The sequence below is a fragment of the Columba livia genome, chromosome 12, assembly GCF_036013475.1.
Source record: "Columba livia isolate bColLiv1 breed racing homer chromosome 12, bColLiv1.pat.W.v2, whole genome shotgun sequence".
Taxonomy (NCBI): domain Eukaryota; kingdom Metazoa; phylum Chordata; class Aves; order Columbiformes; family Columbidae; genus Columba; species Columba livia.
Window position 1 is genome coordinate 8966567 of NC_088613.1, and position 26697 is coordinate 8993263.

At 40.6% G+C, this 26697-nt stretch overlaps 1 protein-coding gene across 2 annotated transcripts; it reads left to right on the forward strand.

Moving 5' to 3' along the window:
* The first annotated feature begins 17 nt into the window (after positions 1-17).
* OGT (O-linked N-acetylglucosamine (GlcNAc) transferase) lies at positions 18-25885 on the forward strand. Of its 2 annotated transcripts, none has more exons than XM_065077741.1 (22): positions 18-299; positions 3985-4165; positions 5295-5538; positions 6678-6746; positions 9751-9867; positions 11230-11309; positions 12728-12923; positions 13148-13288; positions 13522-13622; positions 13817-13970; positions 14071-14172; positions 14434-14613; positions 15883-16041; positions 17684-17773; positions 19722-19847; positions 20595-20765; positions 20870-20986; positions 21066-21233; positions 22841-22993; positions 23694-23946; positions 24112-24235; positions 24846-25885. In XM_065077741.1, the coding sequence occupies exons 1-22, from the start codon at positions 263-265 to the stop codon at positions 25018-25020; spliced, it is 3138 nt and encodes a 1045-aa protein (XP_064933813.1). In that variant the 5' UTR covers positions 18-262; the 3' UTR covers positions 25021-25885. The 2 variants fall into 2 exon arrangements, with proteins under 2 accessions (XP_064933813.1, XP_064933814.1); XM_065077742.1 differs by having other exon boundaries at positions 37-299; positions 4015-4165.
* Positions 25886-26697: the final 812 nt, after the last annotated feature.

The following is a 26697-nucleotide window of genomic DNA, read 5'->3' on the forward strand; positions in this document are numbered from 1 at the left end:
GGAGGCGGAGGTAGTTCCGGTGGGGCTCCCTCCGCCGCACGGGGGCTCCGTACGGGCCCGCTGGCTGGCGCCGCCCGGACTACTTGTCGGGGGAGCTAGTTCCGGCAGCGGCCATTCGGCTTTTCGCTGTCTCCGCCATTTCGGGAGCTGCCGCCTCAGCGCGCCGGGGCCGTGGGCAGCTCGGCTCTGCGCCGCCCGCTTCAGCCGAGTGGGCCTCTCCGCACCCTTTCTGCTGCCACCGCCTCGCCGGCCCCCTTTCCCGATGGCGACCTCCGTGGGGAACGTGGCTGACAGCACAGGTACCGTGGGCTGACGCGCGGGGACCGGAGCCCGCGGGGCCGGGCCTGCCCTCGCCCGGGGCCGCGCCCGCTCGGCCCAGCGCCGCGCTCCCCGTTCGCCGGGGCCGCTCCCGGCAGAACTTTCCAGAAGCGGCGGCCGGGGGGAGGCGGCGGCTCCGGGCGCCTTTGTGCTGTGTCCCCCGGGCCCGGCGCTGCCCGGGGCCTGCGGCCGGTTCTGAGCGCCGTGCTCCCATCGCTGTGTCGATCGTACCGCTGGGGACCGCGTTTCTCTGGAGGGTAAAAACCTGACCCAAAATGTACATCGAGGGGTCTTGGATCTCACTCCATGGAAGGAGCAGGTCTTGTGTGGCATAACCGAGGAGTCCGGTGCTTTTCCGGACAGTCAGACCTGGATCGGGACATTAACATCCCACAGAGGCGTTTAACTTTCCATTTAGCTGCATCTTTATTCAGCGTGACTGTGGATAAGCGTAGCAGCAAACAGGCATTGAAGCTTAAAGAACATTTTTAAAATAAGTATTAAGGCCTCAAATTGTTCTGAAACTGTTTGTTTTATTTTTAGGGAATACGGTTTAGTTGAAGTGTCTTGTTTGTCCCAGCTCTGGCTGGGAAAGGCTCTGCCCTATGGGTAGTGTACGGATCCAGAAATCGAGGGACGGGTGAGAGGAGAAATCTCATTTTCTCTTTAGAGCCAGAAGTATCGTGCTTATTGAAAGGGTGACGGCACAACACCGCTTCATCCCCCGGATTTTTGGGGGTTTCTGTAACCGGATGGAAGGCAGAGTATGAAAAGCTGAAGAGACGACTGGGAAAAGGAGTAGAAAAAGCAGGATCTGTGCAAAAAGAGATGGGATGGCGATGCGGAGATGGGGATGTGAAGGGCAGAGGTAGCGGTGCGGAGGCGGGGATGCAGAGGCCGAGCGCTGCGGTGTGGCGGCTTGTTCTCCCGGGGTAGAGCTGTGTCAGCGTGTCCGGGCGCGTGGTTATCGGGGACGCTCCTGTGCTGTCACCAGCGCCGCCGCCTCCCAGGTGGAGGTGACACCTGCTCCTGGCTGGGCAAGGTTGGGTCTAAACACGAGGTTGAGCCTGAGTGGAGGGTGAGCATGTAGGATGTTATTTCCAAGGCGAAAAACGGCCTTGTGTGTATTTGGGATAGTTTTGTGCCGGTTTGTATTTAGCTTGTGTTCTTGACCAGGCATTTCCAAGGTCATAGTCGAAGCATGCAGCACAAGTTAGCCTCAATGAGTAAATTCATGTATGCGAGACTCCATAAGGGATTCTTCTGGCTGTGATTCTTCGCTGTAGTTATTTTCTTCAGAACTTGATTCAACGAGTAACCATTAATGGCTGTGTTATGGATTCTTCCAGCCAACCGTTTGTTAAAAGTCCAGCTCATTTTGAACGTTGTGATATAACTGTCAGCTTCCTGCTTTTCTATGAAGTTCTTGAGGATTGTTGCTAAATTTCTTGTTTGGAGGTAGATAACTGGCTATTCTAAGTTGAGTGATTGGTTTTCTTTTTCTCTTCTGGGGGGATTTGTTTTATGAAGAGACTTGATAAATGAAAGAAAACGTTAACGTTTTGCCTGTTTTTTGCCTTTTTAAGCAATTCTTATTCCCAGGTGTTAAATACAGTAGTTCTGCACTGGCTTCTCTTTGGCCCTGGGAGTTGCAACTCCAGTTTCCCTTTTTGCTTAAATAGGCAAAATGTAGCATTTAGATAACCATTGGAAACTTCTTTCCAAGGGGTGGTAAGAATTTGAGTCTAAACTTTTGGAGTTTTTTTGCTCTAGCTTTGAAACTTAATAACATGATTTAAATTTATTCGAAGAACTGATTCCATTAGGTCTGTGGGACGTGCTCTTCCTCTGTCCAGATTTCCTATATTTTTGCCATCAGCAGAACTCGAAAATACAGCAGCTGGCAGAAGGGCCAAACCTGCGAGAGTGCTCAGTGAGGAGCAGCGTGTGGGTGCTCTGGTGGCGTTAGTACCATCAGCACCTTTCTGAAACAGTGCTGCCCTTCTTGCGCTGAGTATCAGTGGGGTCTGTTTATTGCCAGTAGGTTTAAACAGATACTTGAAGTCCACTTTTCCCTTGGGGTTTGGAAAACTATTAAGCCAGGCTCCTAGAAAACAGGAATCTCATCTGGATGAAGATACTTGGTTAATCATGTCAAGTTGTCATGGTTTAAGTATCTGCAAGCAAGTAGCTTTGCTACTTCCAATTACTGTGGAACAGTTTTTAATGCTGACAGAGACAATATACTGTCTGGAGAAACAACTCTAGTTACATCATGTAGCGTTTCCAATCTTCAAAACCTGCTAGTGCTAAAAAGGTAATTTTGAAATAATGTCAATAATTTACTCAATCTGAATTTCATAAAAGTAACACTATTAGTAACTCTGTACCTAATCTCACCGTGATTATTTTGTTATCTTTCAAGTTCTCACAAAAGAATTAGATTTTCAGAGGATTCATGTGGTACACAACTGCAAAAATATGTGTACTCAGATATTGAGGTGCTTCCTTTCATTTAAATTCAAAGTTTTAAAACTGTATGTCCAGGTGGGAAGTGTACCATGAATGGAATTAGGTTACTGCAGAGTGCTGGAAATGCTGGACTTCAGGAGGAAGAATATGAGATACTTGCAGTAATCAAACCTTTTAACAGTAAGAGTCACTGGCATAAAGGCAGAGTTTGAAGGCCAACATTTTTTTCTGGGATGAACGGTTGTGTTTTTTCCAGGCTGCACTTGTCTATATTTTAATACAGAACCATGCTTTGTAAGAAATTGTATTTGCTTTTCACTCTTAAGGTTGTTTTATCTAAAACTGGTGGTGTTTTATTTAAGTATTTTGTTCTCCACAATTGTATTTTAAATACTAAACCTATTTTGTCACTCCCATTCCAGCTAAGCCTCCAGAAACAGTAACTCTTCCCCGTACCCTGTCTGTTTGATGTTCCTGCTGTAGGCCAGTTGCAGAATCATTGAAGTGTGTGTTTGTCACTCATCAGATATTGTTCTAAGGCCATTTTTTTTTTTTCTGTGAAGCAATTTTCATGTATTGTAGAGAATAAGGGAGTATAGAGGATTTAAGAATGTTACACATTGCTTTTGTATGTGTTTTGGGTTTTTTTAAGGGCTTTTCATTACTGGCACAGCAAAACTTCCTTTTGTTCGAGTCCTTTGAAGTCTTTGTGTGCTGTCCTTCATTTCCTTACTAAGTTTTTAGAACTTGTTTTTAATAGTACAAAGCATAGGATTTACAGTCTTGGGGGAGAGTGAGGCGAGTCACTGTTCTCTTAGCGGCATTTCTAGTGTTATGAACCAAAGTACAATGTCACGTCAGGAATCTCTTTAAATCTATTTCAGCTTAATGGAAAATGATTGACTTAAAAATATTCACAGTCATTACAGTCTATATGTTTTCTATTATTAGCTGATCAAGTCATGGACTTGTACAGATAATGTTAGAAATATCATAGTAGTAGATCGGGGCATGAAGATGTGAGAGTTCAAACTGCTGTGTCCTGTGGTGTTTAATGTAATTTCAAACATATTCATCCCTCAGTTGTGTACACTTTTTTTTTTCTCATTGTTTTGTGTTGTGATTTTTTTGTTGTTTTGTTCCCATCATCTAACTTTTTGTTTTCCCCCCTTAAATGTTTTGGTGATTCTCCAGAACCAACGAAACGTATGCTTTCCTTCCAAGGGTTAGCGGAGTTGGCTCATCGTGAGTATCAGGCAGGAGACTTTGAAGCAGCAGAGAGACACTGCATGCAGCTTTGGAGACAAGAGCCTGATAACACTGGTGTGCTTTTATTACTGTCGTCCATTCACTTCCAGTGTCGCAGATTGGACAGGTAGGAGACCTGAAGCGTTCTGTTAAGCTTGCTTTGGAGTTTGCACCAATTCTAGTACTGAGCGTAGCTGACAGAAGTTGTGTTCTAACATTGATTTATTTCTTTTTTAATCACTGAACACAAATACTTCATGACAGCAGTAAGGACTGGTCAAAAATAACATTCTTCCTTTTGAGTTGTGTTAGGTAAGAGAAATACAGCTAGCTTTACAACAACCAACAGATCTTGCCATTATTCTAATGTTATTTTGATATTGGGCGCATTGATATTTTAATGTCAGCCACACCTGTGTGTGGTGGGGGTATTTACATGTGCAAACAAAAGCTTTTGTTTCTTTATTCCACCTGCAGTGTGGGGATTTGTGTGTGTTTGTTGTTTTTGTTGTGGTTGGTTGGTTGAAGTTGCAAGACTGATTGTTTTCTGAAAAATGGCATGATTAGTTAAGGATTTTTGTAATCTGGAAGTTGTCTTTATATTCTTTCTGGTTGCCTGTTCCTGATCGTGCTTTCTGTTCCTCAAGAATTTTGAACTTGTTCTAGCTATACATCTGTGTGTGCTGGTGAAGGAAGTAAGAACTTTTGGTTGAGGTTTGTTTTATATGGGCACTGAACAAAGTTGTAGTAACAGTTCAGATATGAGAAAATAACATGGGGAAGGATTCAAGAGAATTTTGTGTTTGCATCTGTCAGCTATATCCTGCTGCGGGAAAAGACTATTGAGTGGAGCATTGCTTAAAGCATACACACGTTGGAAGAGGCTTCAGAGCATTTCTGTAGTATCTTATCTGATTGCATTGAGCTCTGGTTTGGTGAGACAACTTGCACACTACCGATTGTAAATGAGAGTTGTCTTTCTTCAGTAGAATCTAAAGTAAGAACAGGGGAGAATGATAGCTAGACATATATAACAGCTCCGTAAGTCCAGATTTGTTGGCTGTATGGTGGCTTACTTAAGCATGAATGTTCATTAATTAAGCAGGCAAACACTGAAAGTCAAGGGTGGGTGTTTTGTTTTGGTTTTGTATGGATTTTTTTTGTTTGTTTTTGATGTTGTGTGTTTTATTGTTTGTGTTTGGTTTGTGTGTGGTGTTGTTTTTTTTTCCCTTGCTAACTTGTCTGATTTTTTCCAGGTCTGCTCACTTCAGCACTTTGGCCATTAAACAGAATCCGCTGCTGGCTGAAGCCTACTCGAATCTCGGCAATGTGTACAAGGAACGTGGGCAGCTACAAGAAGCAATTGAACATTATAGACATGCACTGCGCCTCAAACCAGATTTCATTGATGGATATATTAATTTGGCTGCTGCGCTGGTAGCTGCAGGTGATATGGAAGGAGCAGTACAGGCATATGTGTCTGCCCTTCAGTACAATCCTGTAAGTAACTTTATTTTATAGGAGAACTCTGTACTTTACTGCTGTGCAAGGAGGCTTCAAAGAATAGACAAGTGACAGCCCTTCCCTTTAGCCTGTACACCATGACTTATTGACCTACTGAATACTTTTCTTCAGGATCTTTGAAAAACTTCTGTTGCAGAAAGTTTTATATTGTAGTACGGTAAAGGCTGCTAGTTTTGTACTTATCTGTATTGTTCAGATAACAGAAAAGCAAGGAATTTTTTTTTCCCTCCAGTCAAAAGTGTCAGTGAACAACCTCATATTTAGCTTTGTGTGCTTTAAGGCAGTATTATCACAGTGAGAGACTCACTGCTCAGACTCAAATGTGAGATGTTGAAAAATAATCAGGTATTACTTTATCATCACGGTGATGAGAGTTGCCTTGGTTAGATTTCCGCTGTGGACTGGTTTACAGGAGCATGGGGTTTGTGTTTTATAGGCTGAAACTGACTGTGTCTGTAAGTGATTCCTATAAAATCGATCTGGTGTTTGGATTTTTGGTTGTAACTGTTTAGAATTGACATTTAAAGTAAACAGTGTATCAGACTGCTGTCTTCTGTTTATTTTGCATTGTACTCAATTTGTATAGTGCTACTCAGCATGATGAAGGTATCTGCCTGCTATTTGGTCAGATGTTATGTCAAAAAATATTTAAAATACAGCATTGTCTGGTGTTCATACACTGTTTCGCTGAAAATAAGACAGGGTCTTATACAATTTTTGCTCCAAAAGATGCTTAGATTTTTTCATGTATGGCTGTCTGGACACTTTAAATTGACCTTTTTAATGAACTGTAATAACTAGAGCTTATTTTTGGAGTAGGGCATGTATTTTTAGCATCCTGAAAAACCATGGTGGGGCTTACTTTTGAGGAAACAGGGTATATCCTTTTTCCTTTGGAAAAGAAAATGCAAACCCAGTCTAACAAGAGCTCGGAGTTTTGTTTCTCTGTGTTCTTCAGCCTAGGTGAACTTGTATTTATCACAAATGTAAATAATTTTTCTTGACCTAACATTACAGCCAACAAATAATCTTACTGATTTTAGTACCATAAAGAAGTGAGAGGCCTTTGGGGCATCTGAAGTCCTGAAACTAACAGCACGGCTTTGATTTTTCAGGACTTGTACTGTGTTCGTAGTGACCTGGGGAACCTGCTCAAAGCCCTGGGTCGCTTGGAAGAAGCCAAGGTAGGTGTTGGGTAGAATACATGTAAACGTCAGTGTTTTGAAAACTTGAACTTTGCACCAAGTCTTCAAATCTGCGTTGATCTACAGACAGTCTGAGAAACTGCTGAAAACTGAAGGCACTGAAACACCCCAGAGTAGTTGCAGGGCAAGATATGGCATGTCCATGTTTAAAAGTTGGTTTAAGTCAAGAAACGGAACATTACCAAGCCTTCCTGCTGAACTAGACTATCCGATACCATTCTGAAGTATTGGGCAGGGGCTCCATCATGCTCTTATCTGGAAATAAGTAACAGTCCTTCAAATCTGAGGCTTGCCTGCTGGTGCCAAGCAGAGAGCCTGTGGTTAGCTCGAGATCCCTGTACGATGCAGGTGCTATTGAAAATGCTGCTCTTCTAAAGTCCTTTGTGGCTTGTAAGTGGAGAAGAAACTTATCCAAATGTTACCTTGTAATATTGGCTTTTAAAGATTTTTATTCTTTTAACTCTTCCCTTCCCTTGATTGTGGAAGAAAGGCTAGTAAATGATCAATAGCTGCGGTATGCGAACCCCCCCAATATCTTTTCTTCATGTCTTCCCTCTACCCTCCCGCAAAATAAAAAAAATCGGAAGGACAAAGCTGGTTTGTTTGGGAAATGAACTGATCGAAAGAAAACTTGCTGTAGTGGAAAGGTGGCTTCTAGCAGTCTTGTTTCCTAAAATGAGAATTCGAACACCAAGATGAGTTTAAAATTCTTGGCATGTTAAAACTTGGATTGCACAAATAAATAGTCTTGTTACAAGCCACCTTACGCGTCCGCGCTGCAGGGGTGAGGAGTGTGGAGAAATCGGAAACACTCTGGACTCCACGTCTGTCACTCCAAGCCCCACGCGCATGCTCAGAAGTGGAGTGTATGAACAGCGTAGCTGTCTGTTTGGCTGCAGCACCAGCGGGGGAGGGTTCTCATCTTTAGGGGGTAATGGGAATGCAGGTTCAAAGTTCATTATTTTTTGCATTTCTCCTAACAACCTGGATGTGCGTACCATCCTAGGGCAGCCGAATCGATTTGGTCAGATCCAGGTTGCAAATACTTGTGCAGCAACATTGAGAGTTTGAACAGTCTTTGAGACACTTGGTTCTCAGCCCACCAAGCGGACAGCTAACATGAATTGCACTTCACTGCAGCTTTAGTGTGACTGGTATAGGCCAAGACACTGCGCCTGCCTTAGGTTGCTGACTTCTTTGTTTCAGAGCTCTGGAGACACCTAGTTTGAAAGTGTTATTCCGTTTTGTGAGAACTTAATAAACGAGGAAAAACATCTTGAGTAAATTGCAATGTGTTTCTTTGGTTATCAGTCCATTCGAAAGATCAAGCCAGCAGATTCCTTACAGTTTGAACTAAAATTTAATTTCTTTGTAGATATTTCAGAGCCTTTCTTCCAAAAAAAAAAAAAATCCCTGCTGTATGCAATTGCCCTGATTAACCCTCTCCCTTCTGCATGTCTCCCTTGTTACAGACAGATTGTCCTCATTCCCATGTGTTAAGACATATCCAAAAAAATGCAATTGCTTTGTTGAACTCTTACTAATGATCTTGTTTTATTTTCTCTCTTGTTTTTGGTTTTTCACCACTGATATTGTATTTAGAAGGTTTCAGGTGGGTGAAACCTCCTATTCCATGCGTAAGGTGCCTCGCTGAAGGGAGCTCGAGGCCTGGATCTAGGGCAGACACACACCTCCTCCTCCTCTTCCAGCAAGGAACGCACCGAAAAGTCACATGATGAGAAATATGGTAACGGGTTTGTAACTGCCACAGCAAAACCATTTGCCTCCATGCCTGAATCTTCTGTCTTGTGGCTTCAGAAACAGCTTAAAATATTTAATTACGAGCAAGTAATGTAAGAATATTTTATACTAGTAGCCACAAATTCTTTCAAAGAAATAAAGTAAAAGTAAATTAAAATATTTTTTTTAAGAAATAATTGGAGATAGTTAACAGTAAAAGCTTCTAACTCTTCTGGTTGTTCATTTTTTTCCTTTTTTCTTCTTTGTTTGGATTGCAGCGTTCTGCTCTTCTGATGATGCGCTGTGATCCTGCAGTAGCGCAAAGGCTGCGCAGCGGTAACGCGCATTGCGTGCGATTAAGCCCTCGTGAACGGTTGACTAGATGATTAATCTCTGATTGGGTGCCTGCCCAAGCTCCAGGCTGTAGCCTTTTGGATAAAATTGGGTTGCAACGCATTTAGAGTCCAGACATCAAATTTAATATGCAAGTTTCTATATGGGCCTGTCTGGTAGATTAATGATTCTGGTTGGCCGTTCACTGGACCTAGGGGCAATCGATAGAGCAAAGCAGTTCGCAGCGATAGCGTGGCGCCGTGCTGGTTAGGATGCGCAGCGATTTCTCGCGCTTGCATTACAGGGACCTAAACCTTCATGCAATCCTGTCATTTGAGGTTTTGAAGCTGCAGATGATTGAATGGATTTGAAGAAACTAGGAAACAAGATGTGGATTAGGCGTGTCGCCTCACTTGGCAGGGACGCTTGCAACCGAAGAATGGCCTCACTTTTTCAGTAGTTTTTCTAGTTGTTTTTTTGTTTGTTTGTTTGTTTAGTTCTTTTTAAGTAATTTCTAGCTGGTTTAGAACATTTCACAAATAATTTTATTTAGTGCAAAGTTGCTTTTACACACTATTTTTTTGGTTTTTATGCACTTCAGGTTGGCAGGTGTTTCCAGTAACTACTTGAATTATTTCTAAGATGATTTCTGTCATGACTTTGTGTCTAAAGGCCTGTTAATTTGTCATCAGCATAACTGAAAAATGGTGGGCTTGCACCTGGGTTTTGGTTTGCGCTGGCGCAGGATCAACAACAGTTTGCAGCGCATTAGTTTTGGCGCAAGCTAGCCTATACTGCAGGGTCACTTTTGGCTGGTTTGAGAAGGCATACTAACAATTTTTTTTTCTCATTTTTTTCTTTTTACAAATATTCCCCTTCCCTTGTATCTCTCTTCTTTAACTGTTCCAAGGCCTGTTACTTAAAAGCAATTGAGACTCAACCAAACTTTGCAGTGGCTTGGAGTAATCTTGGCTGTGTTTTCAATGCCCAAGGAGAAATTTGGCTTGCAATTCATCACTTTGAAAAGGTAACTGTCTCAACCAGGCAGCATCACTGCAGTTGTCTGCTTGTAGATGATAGAAATACTTTGGTCAGCAGAGAACTTCCTATGATCCTGTTAGTTAACGTCCTGTGCTAGTTTTTTACTTCCTGATGTTTCAGACTACCCATATACCCCTAGAGGGATAGGTTTAAAATTGCTCTAAAGACTTCATGCACATGTCAAATATAAGAAAATTCATTAATTTTACAATCCTTTTCCAGAAATTTTTTAAAAATATCTGATTGGATGGCAATAACATTCTGCATGTTTCATCTGTGAGAGGGAGAAACAACTTTCTGCTTTAAATTGTTTTTCATTGTGATTTTGTTTCAGGTGTTACTGTCCTTTGAGTAATTGAGGAGAATGATATTAAGCGACACACTAATTCCTCTTCTCTAGGATTGTTTTTTGTCACTGTTCTTTCAGACTTCTCTGGATTGGTGTCATGAACTAGTTGTCCCATACTTTCTCATTAGTAACTAGTTAGCATCCTAATGCAGTTTATACTCATCTCTTAGGTTTCTAAAGTGACCTAAAACCAGATTTAAGATGTGGTGGAGTGTTTCTTCCTGGTATTTATGACTTGAGCTCTACAAAACATAATTTGATCTGCTCAGGATATTTTTGGATCTGAGTCTAGTTAGTGTTAAATTATAAAGTATTTTAATTTGGAAGTAATAGTTCCCATGAGAGAGACTGTAAGAGTGTGGCCTGTCATATAGACACGTAGCTTATTAATGCATCTCTAACTTTATTGTTTATAAGTTTTTTGCATTTCATTAGTTTTGAAAGGAGTGAAAGTGTTTTCTTTTAGTTAGATGGCTCCTGAATTTTCCCTACACCTATGATGAATTTATTCTTTTCTCGCTTTTGTGAAGCTGTCTCTATTTTCCTGGCCTGCTAAAGTTTAAATGCTGTCTTATTTTTACAGTAAATACAGCACGCGGATAATTTTTTTTAGGGTTTTCTCCCCTAAAAACAAACTAAAGGCAGCATAGCGTGGGTAGGCCGGAGTGTTAAAAATGATCAGCCTAACAGGAATGATTAACGCTTTATTCTGCAGTAGTTGCAACTGGCTGCGTAAGCAAATGAATAAGTTTGAGGGTAGTGTACGCTGCTGTTTCTACAGATAAATAACTTCATTCTATGATTTATATAACTTAAGTTTTCCATCATTACTAGGTTGTTGGTAAAGTCTTAGATACCTATAGATTGGGTTTGTCGAATCTAAAAAAACCCAACCAGCCAACAAAAAACCACATGCATAAAACACCCGGTATCAACTAGGTTGTATAGAGAATGTTTTTGTGTTAATACTTGTAACTGTTACTTCAAAAATATTTTCAGGCTGTAACACTTGACCCAAATTTTTTGGATGCTTACATCAATTTGGGAAATGTCCTGAAGGAGGCAAGGATATTCGACAGGTAAGCAGATCAGTACTGTCTCTGTCAGTGGCTGGTCAGATGTATCAAGATATAGGTTCGGTTCCTGATGTAAAATCTCTTTGGACAGTATAGCAAATATTTCTGCTGTAAGCTAAGCAAGCAAATGGCTTTGAAATGTACACAGAGCAGGCTACTGGAATAATAATAATAAATTCCTGTGGAATGTATTCCTTTATGTATCTTTCCTGTACTTAATAAAATGTTCAAAGTGAGACTTTCTGAAGGTATTGATGAAAAGAGATTTGAAATTAAGACTGGGGGAGGGTGAAGATAAGACATCTGAGAAAGGCACGAACCCTTGAGTTCTCTGTTCTCATTGTGTGATTTGGGATATGATCTACAAGTGTGTCTCTTCTAAAATTTTCCTTCTGTGTAAGACAAGCTGAAATGCAGCAATTCAGCCACGCACCTGATGGACTATTCTGTATTTATTGTGCATCAGCATCATGTTATTGCATGGAGTTGCAGTACTGTTGTTATCTTTTTGAACTAATTTTTTCAAGACCTTTGATCTGATACATGGGTCTTTTGTTTCTGGAAGAAGATCCAGGCTCTGTTGTTTATATGCAGTGTACCATGTGGCATCTGTTAATTGGATTATAATTTCTGGTAGATGTGATTTGTAGCTCCAAATTTATTAAAAGCTTGCAGGGAACAGGTTAATTACTCTAACTAGTTGCATTGCACACAGTGTAAGTCATTCTGTGATTTGTTTTAACCATGAATTAATGGGACAAACGGGCACATTTCCTCATCATTTTAGGCTTTACATCACCTTTTTGAGAATTTACTATGTATACTGTTGTGTTTTTTCTAGAAGTCAGATTTGAATACATCAGTCATTTATATAGTGCTACAGGAGCATATACTTAAAGATCTTTTACTTTTCAACAAGCTGAAGTTCGAAGTATAAAGCATGATACATAGGTTAGCAGAGAGAATAAAGGCATCTAATAATATAATATTGTTTGTATTGTTACAATTGAATGATAAACTGTGGGAAAATGGAGGAAAGGTCTCATGCTTATCCTAGTAATGAAGACTGTAAAGAAACTAGACAAAAGCTTAAATTTTTCTTCCAGAACACTTATGTTGATCACTATACAGCATCAGGTGTGAGGAAAACATTTCCTGTTTGTATTACAAAGTGTTTCTTTTAGTCTGCTAGTTGTTACAGAATTAAGCGTAACTTTAACATGAATAATAATAATTCATCCTATGATTTGGCTTTCAGTTCAGTCAGTACTCTTCTGTGTTTTCAGTAACATCTTACTGGATGGTTTTGTTTGTTAATGATAAATATTCCTTTCATGTTTTTACGTAGGTCATTTTTATGACCAAGCTGAACATAACTACTGCTCTGTGGACAATTATTTACCTCCTTTTTCTCCTTACAGAGCTGTAGCAGCTTATCTGCGAGCCTTGAGTTTGAGTCCAAATCACGCGGTTGTGCACGGCAACCTTGCCTGTGTGTATTACGAGCAAGGACTAATAGACCTGGCAATAGACACCTACAGGAGGGCTATTGAGCTGCAGCCCCACTTCCCTGATGCGTATTGTAACCTGGCCAACGCCTTGAAGGAGAAAGGCAGTGTAAGGAGTACTTCTTTTCCTTTTAATTTTTTTTAAAGTACACCGCATGTTTATTTTAGACACCGGCTTTCACCAACTTTATTGAGATGGGGTGTTACCCTCATTTACTTAGAATAATTCAGGAAATTTCCACCTCGAACATGTTTAAAGTGATTGTATAATGCCTTCTCATAAACAGTGCTGTTACAACAAGTTGCCATGTTAACAGTATCCATTTTTTGAAGGTGGTAGAAGCAGAAGAATGCTACAATACAGCTCTTCGACTTTGTCCCACACACGCAGATTCTCTCAACAATCTAGCAAACATCAAACGGGAACAGGGGAATATCGAGGAGGCTGTTCGTCTTTATCGGAAGGCTCTTGAGGTACAGTTGAATGTGGGGAATTAAAGTTGGGAATGTGTAATATGACATAGGTTTTCTCCCTATTTGGTCATAAGTGGAGAAACATCTGCTCAGAGACCTAAATTATATAAAAAGAAGAGCAAGAAATGCACCAGTTTGTGGTGGTTTTTTGTTTGGTTTACGTTTGCTTCTTTGTTTTTCGTGTGATCTACTTGGGGCATTTGAGAGACTGGTTCTACTTCTTTTTCTTCCAGGTGTTTCCAGAGTTTGCTGCTGCGCATTCAAATTTAGCAAGTGTTCTGCAACAGCAAGGAAAGTTACAGGAAGCTCTGATGCATTACAAAGAGGCTATTAGGTAAGTGGATACTATCTGTAGTCCTAGCCTTTCATAATGGGAAGGTGTCATAGATCTGTGCAGAAAGTGACTTACAGTACTGTATTTTAATTTAGGTAGTTGCTTTGCAAACCAAAAAGTCTGGGTATGGGTATGGTGTCTCATGGGAGGAGGAGCTTGTATTGCTCATGACGTATATTATCTTTATTTCTCAGAATCAGCCCCACGTTTGCAGATGCTTATTCTAATATGGGAAATACTTTGAAGGAGATGCAGGATGTTCAAGGAGCGTTGCAGTGCTACACCCGTGCCATTCAGATAAACCCAGCTTTTGCTGATGCCCACAGCAACCTGGCCTCTATTCACAAGGTAGCACATGCGAATGATTCACTCTTAGAGTATGCTGGGTACTGTGAGTACTTACGCTGAGTATATTTTTATCTGCTAACTCATTTCTGTGTCTCTACAGGATTCAGGGAATATACCAGAAGCCATTGCCTCTTACCGCACTGCTCTGAAACTGAAACCTGATTTCCCGGATGCCTACTGCAACTTGGCCCACTGTTTGCAGGTGGGGAAGATGAAGCTTTGATTGTGATTCCTAGGATTCCTCTGCAGCAAATGCTAAGCTTGACCACCTCAACCAATGATTGATTTAAATGTAAAGAGTAGACTTAAGTCTTAAATCAGAAGATTATAGAGTCATCAACAGTAATTACTGAAGTTCTCACTTCTATTTTTGGAAGAAGCATTAGTCTCAACTTGTGAAATATCTGATATAGATCAAAGGAAGCTGTTGTCCTAATGCTCTTGTAATTTTTCCCTTTTCTAGATTGTCTGTGACTGGACAGACTATGATGAAAGAATGAAGAAGCTGGTTAGCATTGTAGCTGATCAGCTGGAGAAAAACAGACTGCCGTCTGTCCACCCACATCATAGCATGCTGTACCCCCTTTCGCACAGTTTTAGGAAGGCTATTGCTGAGAGACATGGAAATCTGTGTTTGGACAAGGTAAGAAGTTTTATACAGGTCAGTTGTGGTTCAAGTACGTTGTGGGTTTGCCTGTTCCTGCTGAAAATGTAATGCTCACGTGGTTAGTATTGGCCTTTGTAAGGTTTCTGAGTCACTGACCTGAAGAGGAATATGACATAACGTTACTCATCTACTTTTGCAAAGCACAGGCAAGGGGTGTTTTGGAAAAGCAGAGTAAATTATTCTTTTTTGACAGTAAAACAGATCCAGGTGGCTGTGTGATACTATTTCTCAAAATCTGTCTCTGTTCGGCATCTGTAGTGCTTGGAACCTGACCTTGCTTCTGCGGAATTCTTGCTGGAATGCATGAGCTTTGTGTTTGGCTCTGGGAATTCCAAATGCACTCTGTTTAGTGGTGATGGCAGCAATGCTACAGTGTGGCGCATCACAATAGGAAATACTAGAGTATTCGTTGTGATTCTGTTTTAGAGTACTTAGTAGTACATAGTAGAACAGATTCTTCCAAAATCATATAATCTCTTGCTGCAACTATGTAACCGTGTGCCATTTCCACAAGACTGCACAGCACCTTAAGCTGCCGAGAATGCAGCTGATGGCACATTGTTTAAAATTTGATGCCACTTCCATTTCTCTTCCTCCAGAGAGTCACAGCTGTTAGTGCTTATGGATGTTGAGATGGACTAATTGAGCAGGTTGCCAATTAAAATTGAAAATACGCTGTCAGCTAGCGGAAGTGGTCTGGTTAGCTAATGTAGGGATTTCAGATTTCAGAAGGTAGCACTTCGCTTTCAAACTAATTTGTCTTAATAGCCTGATAATGCTGTCGGTGATAGTGGCTACAAGCCAATGTGTGGAGAAGATGGTGAGTGTAAGAGTAGAAAGCACGCTGTGGTGCTTCACAGGAACACCGTTCTGGTCACAGTAGATTGTAATTGAGAGCTTCCTGGTCATAGCAATGTGGTATCAGTATATTTAGTAATAGGGGTGGAATACTTAACAGATAAACTGCTAGAAAGGCAGAAATGTCAACTTGTAGTAGTGATGTCTGTCTTTATTTAGCAGGATGTAGGTATATGAGATCTGGTAGCCCAGTTTGTGGGCATTATGGGTGGTTCCAGTGGAAATACATATAAATCAGGTTTCAAACAACAGATTGCCCACAGAGCCCCTAGTTGAATGGGGGATAAGGCTAATTCTGTAAACTCATGGGAGCTTTTTTTATGCCTCTGTTTAGCATTTTGTTTTGATTGCCAAGTTTATAAACAGTTGTATATGTTTTCTTGACAGATTAATGTTCTTCATAAGCCACCATATGAGCATCCCAAGGATTTGAAGGCTAGTGAAGGTCGACTTCGTATTGGCTATGTGAGCTCTGATTTTGGGAACCATCCAACCTCGCACCTAATGCAGTCAATCCCAGGCATGCATAACTCAGACAAATTTGAGGTAAAAGTATAAATGTCATGCTTAATGCTTTAAATACGGCTGTGACACTTCCTTTTTCTTGGTGCAGGCAGGTAAACTAGGGAAGGGCAAACTTTTGTTTTTCATGGTGTGGGTTGTGGGTTTTTTTTTTTATGTTTTTGGGGTTCTTTTTGATTGAAGAGTTCTCCAGCCTGTTAACTCCTCCAGAGTTAGCCTCCTTTATCAATATGAACTGTTCTTTAGAAGGCAGGCAAATTAGGTACCTGTCCTTACAATTACTGTAGTTAGGATTTGTGGCCCATGGAAAACTTTTTTTTAAGCTTCAGCTGCTCTTCTTTGAGTAGTTGTTTCAACATCAAGCTACTAGTGCCTGGTTGCATCTGATGTACAGATACACATCTGTTTTGTTCACTCTGTGCTGCTGGGGTTTTTTTTACATGTATTTTTCTCTGGGATATGTGATTAACAAACACGAACTTCATATTGGTCTGTCTACTCCTTTTTCAAAAGGAAATGTTAGACCACGCTTACTCCAGAAGGAGCAATCCCAGTCACATCTATATTTATTTGGGTGTCATGTTAAAGGGTTGAGGCTGTAAATAGAACTAATTCCCAGTGATGGCATTTGCCCCATGACTGTTTAAATTGCCTTGGTTTTGAGCTCCTGTTTTCCAAGACGTGCAAATTTGCTTATCTTTGTAAAGGCTTGTAAATCTTTCCTTCTGGCAGAAGTGTTTTTGAATTAATTTTTTCGTTTTGTTGTTTCTGGGCTGCTTTTCCCCCTACCTTCTTGCTTTTTCCTGGTCTAAAGTCTTTGTAGTCTGAAACCTTTATGACGAAGCTGTGTGCTCAGAAGTAGGGTTTTTTCATAAAACAGTTAGGTGGTCTGAGTACATGGGATGTGAAGAGAATATACCATTTAACCTTGAATCAGCTCCAAACAAAGGGCAGTCTGTTTGGTATTTATAAAGCTCTACAGTGCTCAATTTAAATGCTAAATACAAGTTATCTGGTTTTGTTTTGTTTTGTTTTTTGCTAAACTCATGCTTATGTCCTGCAAGATAGTATATTATTTGCATATTGGTTCTGTTCTATGTATGTGCTAGGTTAGCTAAAGATGCCTATTTATGTAACCTGCCAACCTTGAGTTTCTCAGATACATTTGCAGTTTCTTAATTGGAGAGAACTAGTCACTCTTTAAAGAATCTGTTAAAAAGCTTCCCCAAGGCTTAGCTTGTCTGTTCAGTTTGAGTTCATTATTATGATTCTCACTAATTACGCATTCAAAGGTGTATTGTAAAAGGCATTCTTAGAGAATTAAATGCTTATGCAAATCCATTTGTTAAAATTACTTTACCTCGGAGTGCTGAGAACATTATATATATATATATATATATGTCTGTGCAAGATGCAGTGTCATACTCTCAACACCAAAACCAGGTAAAACTGGGGCCTGGTGCCAATGTGTCCGAATGCCTAGTGCCCCCTTTTCTCTGGACTTCTTTCTCAGCTGGTAAATGCCACACAAATAAATATAATTTGTATGAAACTAGGTGTAATTTTGCTAATGTAATTTAACATTGCAATACCATATGTTTTATAGCAAAGTTACTTTGTTGGCAAGTTGTTGCAGATACTCAATTTTTGGTGCCTCATATTCTAGGTGTTCTGTTATGCTCTGAGTCCTGATGATGGTACAAACTTCCGTGTAAAAGTGATGGCTGAAGCAAATCATTTCATTGACTTATCTCAGGTGAGCTTTTTGATGAATTGACCTTCTACCAAACCCTAAATGAAGAAAGAGATCAGCCTGTAGTTTGAGGTTTTTAGTTGCAATCACTTCTTGAATTAGGCTGATGTTAGTCTTGAGATTTTGGTGTTAGTAGATATATTGGTGTTACACCTTAGCAGGGATGTGGTGGCTATTATGTGACCTCCATGTGATTATGAAAAAGTAATATTGACAATATTGAATAACTGTTCCATTAGATCTTCAGGTAATAGTCATATCTGAATGTCATGCATAAGTCAAGATGCTACAACTACAAATTTATTTGAGCTTGGTTTACTACAGTGAAGCAGGATAGAGGGGGGATTTTGCCTCTCTATCCCAACACTGTTTTGGTAATGCTTACAGGTGGTTTTGGCTTTTTCTAAGTTCCATATGCAAACTGATGGGGATTTCAGTATACAGAGAAGTCAAGGAGTTGCTATGATATCTCAGGATAACTGGCAAAACCCTAAAGCAATATGGGATAATCAGTGGCACCTGGACAGTCCCACGTTAGGTGATAAATAAACTTTCGTGTAGTTTTAAAACTTACGATGTTGTTTGGAACCTGTTGTCCTAAGTAACAACATTAAATTGATGTCTGCAGAATTGCTATTTGAGGTGGATTTTGCCAAGTTGATCTTCTAAAATGTTCTTTTAGAATAATGGGCTTCAGCTCTGCTTGTGGAAAGCCATTTGTCCCCCTCTGCTTTTGCAGCTGTGGATGTTTGAAAGCCCTGGGTCATAGTAGAACAGGGCAGCAATTTCATATTGGTTGTTGCATTTAACAGTTATCTAGGGAAAAATTATTTCCTTTGCCCTTATTGATACACTGAGTTTTCATATTTAAAATTCCTGAGGCATCAAACTCCTATTTTTAGGTGACAGTGCATCTCTTAGAGATTTGTCCAGGAGGGTCAAACAGGTAGAAACAGTTTGCTGTGATCCATTGCATTAGCAGTGTAACTTACTGGAAGTTAAACTGAGGTGGGAACTCACATTGTTGTCCACCCAGAGATATAACTGTCCATGTGCGTGTGTTTTCACCGCTGTAAAATGTGAAGTAGCTTTTCCTTTTTACAAAAACAAAGTACTTTCATGGTGCACATTCATTGTAGAGCAAGTCAGCATTAGCAGTAACTGCAGAGTAGTTAATTGGCTTACTCTTGGCCTTCAGTTCGAAGTGATTTCTTTGTATTATCTTAGTTTGGGAATCTACAACTTGCCTTATGTTACTTCTGATCATTAATTAGCCTTCCAGGAGTGGTGGGGCTGTTCTGCTTTGTATAGTCTCAGTTTCTAGCTTTTGGTTTTTGTTTTACTGCTGCTGAACTAGAGACATCTCTCAAATATTTTATTTTATCTGCTTGTAGGTAATGACTAATTATATAACTAATTCTTGGAGGAATTTAAAACCGAAAATTGTTTACCTTTCAGTATTAGACAGGAAGAGACACAATTGTAATTTCCAAGGCTTTGCTGTTCTTGCAAGTCATTGGTAATATGTTGTGTGAAGTTGTGCTCTTTGTCTTTGATTTAGCCAGGAACTGAAGTAGTTTCAGCGTTGCTTGACCAAATTCCTTCCATTATGCATTTGTGATATTTCTGTGCACGACTTTCTGAGCTTGTCAATGCTGAGTATCACTCCACTGATTCAAATGTGCAGAGGCAATCTTCAGTACCACAGTTAAAATTTCTGTAAGCAGCTGTTTCAGCTGTGGTTAGCAAACTTACAGGGATATTTTTTTGCTTCAACAAGGATTTTTTGGCTTGAGTTGATGACTTACACCTCTGTAAAACCAGGAGTAATGAGATTTAAGACTTGCCTAAATTATGCAGCTGACATTGATTGGTACACTGATGACTAACCACATTTATTACTGAAAGATGGAAAACAAAAATAATTTATATGTATGTATTTATTTTTCAGATACCATGTAATGGAAAAGCAGCAGACCGCATCCATCAGGATGGGATACACATTCTCATTAATATGAATGGCTACACCAAAGGAGCCCGAAACGAATTATTTGCCCTGAGACCAGCACCTATTCAGGTAACTAAGTTAGAGGGCTCTGTATCTCCAGCAAAACACTTGTGAGGAGGAAGAGTTTCTCTTTTTCTTCCAGCAGACTGGAAAAAATGTTGGGGGCTCACATTGATCAGTAAGCGAGAGAGACTTTTTAGGGCTTAGCATATATGAGGCAAATAGGATCATTCTGTTGAAGGGGCGTAGTGTGGGTTTTTTAATGTGCTTTATGGGCAGTTGTCTGTCCTGAAAGAGAACTCCGTAGTTCTGTGAGGTTCCCGTACACGCTGGAGTTCTTGCATTAGTGAAAACAAAGGGTATTTGAAGCAGTTGAGGAAATCAGTTATTGTGGTTAAATCTCTTTAGGCTTAATGAAATTCTAGTTGGAATAAGTCAGAATCAATGTCGGAGTAGTTTTTTTGACTAAGGATTTTCTAAAATGCCTATGGAAAGAGGAGGAAAAAAGCCTCAGTCTCTAGGCTACAGAAGTTTGTCTCAGCTAAGAGAAGATGTAATCACGGACGGTCTGTGTTCTGCTATAACTGCACATAGTTGGCTACTTTAGCCTTTTGCTCAGGGGATCAATTCTAGAATGTCTTTGAACTGTTCAGTGTCTCAGTAATGAAAGTTGGGATTTGACGGTTGCTTTTCCGTTGATAAAACACAAGAAGGAGCTTGAATCTGTAGGTGCAAAATTCAAAATATGTTGAGTTTTAACTTCCTTTATTTTTTGCGATGCATCTGGGACTGGAGCCTTGCTTTCTTATTTTTTAGGCAATGTGGCTGGGATATCCTGGAACCAGTGGGGCGTTGTTCATGGATTATATCATCACAGATAAAGAAACTTCCCCAGTTGAGGTGGCTGAGCAGTATTCAGAGAAATTAGCTTACATGCCAAACACTTTCTTTATTGGAGACCATGCCAACATGTTCCCCCATCTGAAGGTAGGTAGGAAAGGGCAAGAAAAACTGTCATTTTCTGTAGCTGTCTTTATAAAATGGCATTTAATATAGCACTTGGTAACTTTTTTGAAACTTATTTTTTACAGAAAAAAGCAGTCATTGATTTCAAATCCAATGGTCATATTTATGATAACAGAATTGTTTTGAATGGCATTGACTTGAAGGCTTTCCTCGACAGCCTCCCCGATGTCAAGATTGTTAAGGTGAGAGCTACTTCTTTGTGTGTTTAGTCTTGGGGACTTAAGCTACTACTCTTATCTGATGGGTATGTCATTTTCACAGATGAAGTGTCCTGACAGTGGTGACAATGCAGATGGCAATGCCGCCCTCAGTATGCCAGTCATTCCTATGAACACAATTGCAGAAGCTGTGATTGAGATGATTAATCGTGGGCAAATTCAGATAACTATCAATGGATTCAACATCAGTAATGGATTAGCAACTACTCAGGTGAGACACCTCAAGATGCTGTTCCCTTGAGTTTTGTGTTCTATCGTTCTGGTTTAACATAACAAGGAAGAAAAACCTCCAAGCAAATGTCTGTCTTCTGTCATGTTGATTTGTTTAATTCTCACACTGAAGGAAACTCCTAACTGTGTTATAAGCCACAGATGTACTGGAAGATGATGTTTCCCCACAAAGATGTAGGGGTTATATCAAGAGGTATCTAAAGTCCAGAGAATTTGAATCTTATTGCATGAAGATAACACTTGATGGTTCAGAATTTGAAGGCAGTATTTGCTCTTTGCTTGCTGCCTACAGGGCGTGTGTGAGCTGTTACCCAGTTCCAGTTGTGTTTTTTCTTTGCACAACAGTTCTTCCTTTTTTTAAAAAAAAACATATTTTAACATTAACATAACTCTTTGGACTTGTAACTTTTATTCAGTTTACAGTTGGTCGTTCAGGAGACACTTTAATATCATTTGATGAGAACTTTTATTATCACTATCCATAATCTCATGACTTGGCTTCTTTTTATGAGTTCCTTTGTTCACAGCTAACATGCTCCTTTAAGCTCTAAGAGATCATGTCTCGGTTTGGTCAGTAAGCTTATTAATATTTTTCCTGAAATTGTTGTGCCCTGAGGATAGTAGAGAATTCTTGTCTCGGCACTCCACCACCAACATGAAACTATGTAAGCTTGGTTGGTGCAGTTTAAAAATGGGATTTATATCTTTTGATCACACTGATATAACCCTTCTTTGTGCTTGTTCTAATTTGATCTCAGCTACTTTTGGGTGTAGGTCAACAAGGACTGTGCATTGTGGTTTTTAGGTCTCCACAGTGACCTGGATAAGCAGCACTTTTATCATCTTTTGTTGAACTAAACTATCTCGTGCATCTTCTAACAGAGTCAGTGACAGTGAGTCATTGTCATTCATGTCAAGTTTGTCAATAGTATGCCTATTTTGGCCGGCCACACTGCCACTGAGCTAAATTTTAAATGTACATGTATGATAAATTTATGAAGGGAACACTCCAAGTACCTGCTTTGCCCTGTCTGTACTGATATTAATGTGTCTTCAGTCTTGAGTATCTCTTCTGTGCCTGTTGTCTTTTATCTTAACAAAAACAAACCACAGAAAACAAACCACAAAAAAAAAACCCAGACCCACAAACAGAAAACCCCCATTGCTTTCTAAACACTTTTGTATTCTTTCTTGAAGTCCTGATTTGGTTTTTGGTCTCAAGGAAACAAAGTGACCTTAAGGAGCAGAGGGAGTCCATGTGTAATGCCTCTTTATGATTCTTCTTCCCTGTTATTCCGGTTACTTGGAATTTCAGGGAGCTATACCATGGGTGTGAAAATGCCCAGTGTTTGTTTTGTGTTTTGATGGTTGCAACATTGTAACATCCACGAGCATGTATCCCCTAGTGGTTAAATTCTTGTTATGGGTAAACAGCCAGTTTTGTTTTCATATAACAAAACCAAAGGTAAGCTTACAGTAACGTCATGGTGCTAACAGATGTTGAAGTGTGTCTCGGGATAATTCCACAGGGCATGATCTTGTTTTCAGCAACTGCAGTGTTCCAGTAGCTATTATTTTTTTCTTTAGATTAACAACAAAGCGGCAACTGGCGAAGAAGTTCCACGGACAATAATTGTTACCACCCGTTCTCAATACGGCTTACCCGAGGATGCTGTTGTTTACTGTAACTTTAATCAGCTGTATAAGATCGATCCTTCCACTTTACAGATGTGGGCTAATGTGAGTATCTGTGTCTAGTATGAAATCTAAAGTCAGGCTTTTGGAACAAAGCTGTTGGGTTCAAGTTAGCAGAAACCATGCAAGTTAAACCTGTAGCTGTTCTGTGTAAAACAGTGACACTGAACTGTTTGAATCCTTACAATGCTCACGTTGCAGGACTTAGTGTTAAGAGAATATAGAATTTTTTTTAGCTAGATTTAATGTCATATTTGTGCTTCTAGCTAGTGAAAATTTGTCTTGGACAGCATAAGCATGCTGGTATTCTGTGGCGAAATAAGTTCTGTCTTCTCTGTTCTGCAGAATTGAGTCATAACTGGCCTTGGCAGTTGGTAGACTGATAGACCTGAGTGTCTGTGTCAAGGTCCAGTTTATAGTGTATTGCTGAGAGTTACTTGAATAATTTTTTATATTCCATAGCATAGGTCTATAAAAATGATATAAGTTAGAGAGTACACGCTCTAAGTGCTGCTCTAGGAACTATTGCGCAGAGTTGCTGTCTCTTTCAATAGGATTAGAAATGCAGTCCCAGTTACTTCACTCAGAATGGTGGTCTGTTTTTTTTCTTGGTCTGTACCTCAGAAGATTAAAGTATCAAATGGTTGTGCCTTTTGCCTCATTTTGTTACGTGGTAATTTCTTGTTTGGAAAAGGAAACTTTTCTGACCAAACTTTCTGTATTCATGTCTTTATTTTTGTTACAGATTCTAAAAAGAGTTCCAAATAGCGTGCTCTGGCTGCTACGTTTCCCAGCCGTAGGAGAACCCAATATTCAGCAATATGCACAAAACTTGGGTCTTTCCCAAAACCGAATCATCTTTTCTCCTGTTGCCCCCAAAGAAGAACATGTGAGGAGAGGGCAACTGGCTGATGTTTGCCTAGACACTCCGCTTTGCAATGGGCACACCACGGGCATGGATGTGCTCTGGGCTGGGACCCCGATGGTCACCATGCCAGGTAACGCAGCAGAGAACCTACGTAGAACAAAGGGCTTTGAATACTATTAGTTTTTTAATAATGAATGGCAAGCCTAACAAACTTTGCCTCTTGCAGAGGCAGAAGGAAAGTAACTCATACTCTGCAATGTGTTACTTGTTACAGGTTGGTTTGTTTTTTTTACAGGTGAGACTCTTGCATCACGAGTTGCTGCCTCCCAGCTTACTTGCCTGGGTTGTCTTGAGCTCATTGCAAAAAGTAGACAGGAATATGAGGATATTGCTGTGAAACTGGGAACCGATCTGGAATAGTAAGCAAATTTTTCCTGTGTAATGTGCTAATATCGAGAATGTGAAGTGCTGTATTTGGGCATAGTGCTGAGACTTAGCAGTAGGTTTAATCTTGCAGATATTTTAATATTTAAAAGAGCTAGGGAATCCTCATCGTGAGGTTGCCTGTCTTGCAGTTATCTCAGCTTCAGCTTTTATGGTAAACTTATCAGCACTCCCAGCTGAGTGACAATGCTGCCTGTTCTGAAGACGTTGCTCATATGCAGGTTCTTATCTCATAAAAAGTGTGTTATAGTTCACCTTTTGTTCTTTATAAATTGAAGATTAAGCAGCTCCTCACTTCCTGCAAGTTAAAAACACACTGTAAAAACTTATTGCAGTGCAAAAAACACAACAAGTTTAATGCACTAATGTCACAGCTCTTCTGAGTTGAAGTGGTCACGCCTGGTCTGCATCAGAAATGATAAGGGGATGAAATGGTAATATGAATTTGGTGAAAGTAGGGGAGCAGATGTTTTTGAAACAGTTGTACTGAGAGGTCTGGGTTAGCTGAAAATAGCAGATTTCAAAAGTAAGCAGTATTTAGGAAGTATCTGGAACCTCTCATGACTGCTTTAACTCTTTTTGTAGCCTGAAAAAAATACGTGGCAAAGTCTGGAAGCAGAGAATATCCAGTCCTTTGTTCAACACAAAACAGTACACAACGGACCTGGAGCGGCTTTATCTTCAGATGTGGGATCACTACGCTGCCGGCAACAAACCAGACCACATGATTAAGCCAGTAGAGGCCACCGAGTCTGCATGAAGAGAGACTGTCCGTGTGCCCCCCCGAACTCTCCAGGAACTGAGCCTCTCAAACACTTCTGCAGAGGAGATGAGCTAAAAACTGTGCATTTCTACTTAATCTGCCTGGTACTCTGTGGCTGAAGTAATATATGATGGTGATTAAAGCACAGCCAGACTTATTTCTTGCATGATAGGGAAAGACTCAATAGAGCCTGGAATCCTTTTATTCCATGAGGAATTTGAATGGGATTGAGCCGTGTACGTGAGCCTGTGTGTGTGAGTGACATAGTGGTTGGTGGGGGAAGCTTGAACTGCCTGACCACTTCAGATTTCATGGATTGATTTAATCTTCCTATGAATCTCTCTCCTTTTATGTGGATTGGGAATTGGAGCGTTTTAACATTTGATTTTGGGTACTCCTGTTGGTATATGTGTGGTTCTCCCATGACAAGATTTCCAGCTAGCGAGTGTTGCTCCCTGCATTAATTTCTAAACTGTGTGGACTGAAAGGGCATATTTGCTGGTGTAGTCTTTTTTATAGGTTTTATAAACCACTTGAGCCTATATCAGCCTTTTAATGTTTGACCTCTGTTTTGGAGCTCTCTGTAATGTGTTGGTTTAGATAAGGACTTTGGGGGGTTTTTTGTTTGTCTTTAAGCTTCTCCAATAACTCAGCTAATTGGCTTCATGATGGCAGCTCCTGTTCTGTTGAAAAACCAAATTTGATTTGAAATTAATCTTCCCTGCAAGTGTTTGAGGTAAACACAAACTGGTGCCAAATACAGATCTTTCAGGAATGATTGTTAATTATGTATAGAGGCGCAGTCCTAGGTACTGTAGCAAAGACTTTAAACAAAAAATAAAGCTTTGGTTTGCCAGTTTGACTGATTTGACCAACGTTTCGTGTTTTCTGCTGCCCTTCTTGTGCTGCTGTCAGAAGAGTGTTCTGAACTGCTGGCCTTTCGTCTCCCATTCTCTAATTTTTAAATAAAATGCTGTTCATTCCCGCAGAAGCAATCCCAGGTGAGGGTAGATCTTGTGCATAAATGGCTTTTGTTTCCACTGCCTTAGACTAAGCTCACCCGAACACGGAAGCTCGGGTGTGCATGCGTGCTTCATTCACAGATGTTTTGGGGCCTCACAGCAGCTTGTTCCGTTCGGCCTTCGCGGTGCTGTCAGCGCAGGTCCCGCTCTCCACAACGGCTTCAACCACCCTTCCTGTGTTTTCACTAGTGCGAGAGCTCCAGCCTGTACGGGAACCTCACAGAACGGCGGAGTTCGCTTTCAGGACAGGCAACTGCCCGTAAAGCACATTAGAAAACCCAAACTACACTCCCAACAGAATGATGCTATTTTCCTCACATACGCTAAGCCTTAAAAAGTCTCTCGCTTACTGATCAAGGTGACCATTCAGCTTTTTTTTTCCAGTCTGCTGGAAGAAAAAGAGAAACTCTTCCTCCTCACAAGTGTCTTGCTGGAGATACAGAGCCCTCTAACTTAGTTACCTGAATAGGTGCTGGTCTCAGGGCAAAGAATTCATTTTGGGCTCCTTTGGTGTAGCCATTCGTATCTCTGTTTTGCATACGCTCCTGCAGCTCCGTGGTGCGGTAAGGACTGTGATTTGAAGCCGGTGTCAGCCTCGCTAGCGCTGCTGCCGGTTTGCCTCGGGTAATTCAGTCTCCCGGTTGCGCTCGGC

What these genes read in the sequence shown, in the direction of transcription:
- OGT (XM_065077741.1), top strand. Translation starts at nt 263, where the DNA reads ATGGCGACCTCCGTGGGGAACGTGGCTGACAGCACAG. An exon ending in ACCTGGCCTCTATTCACAAG is followed by an intron (nt 13,971 to 14,070) that starts GTAGCACATGCG and finishes GTGTCTCTACAG; the next exon opens with GATTCAGGGAATATACCAGA. An exon ending in CCCGATGGTCACCATGCCAG is followed by an intron (nt 23,947 to 24,111) that starts GTAACGCAGCAG and finishes TTTTTTTTACAG; the next exon opens with GTGAGACTCTTGCATCACGA.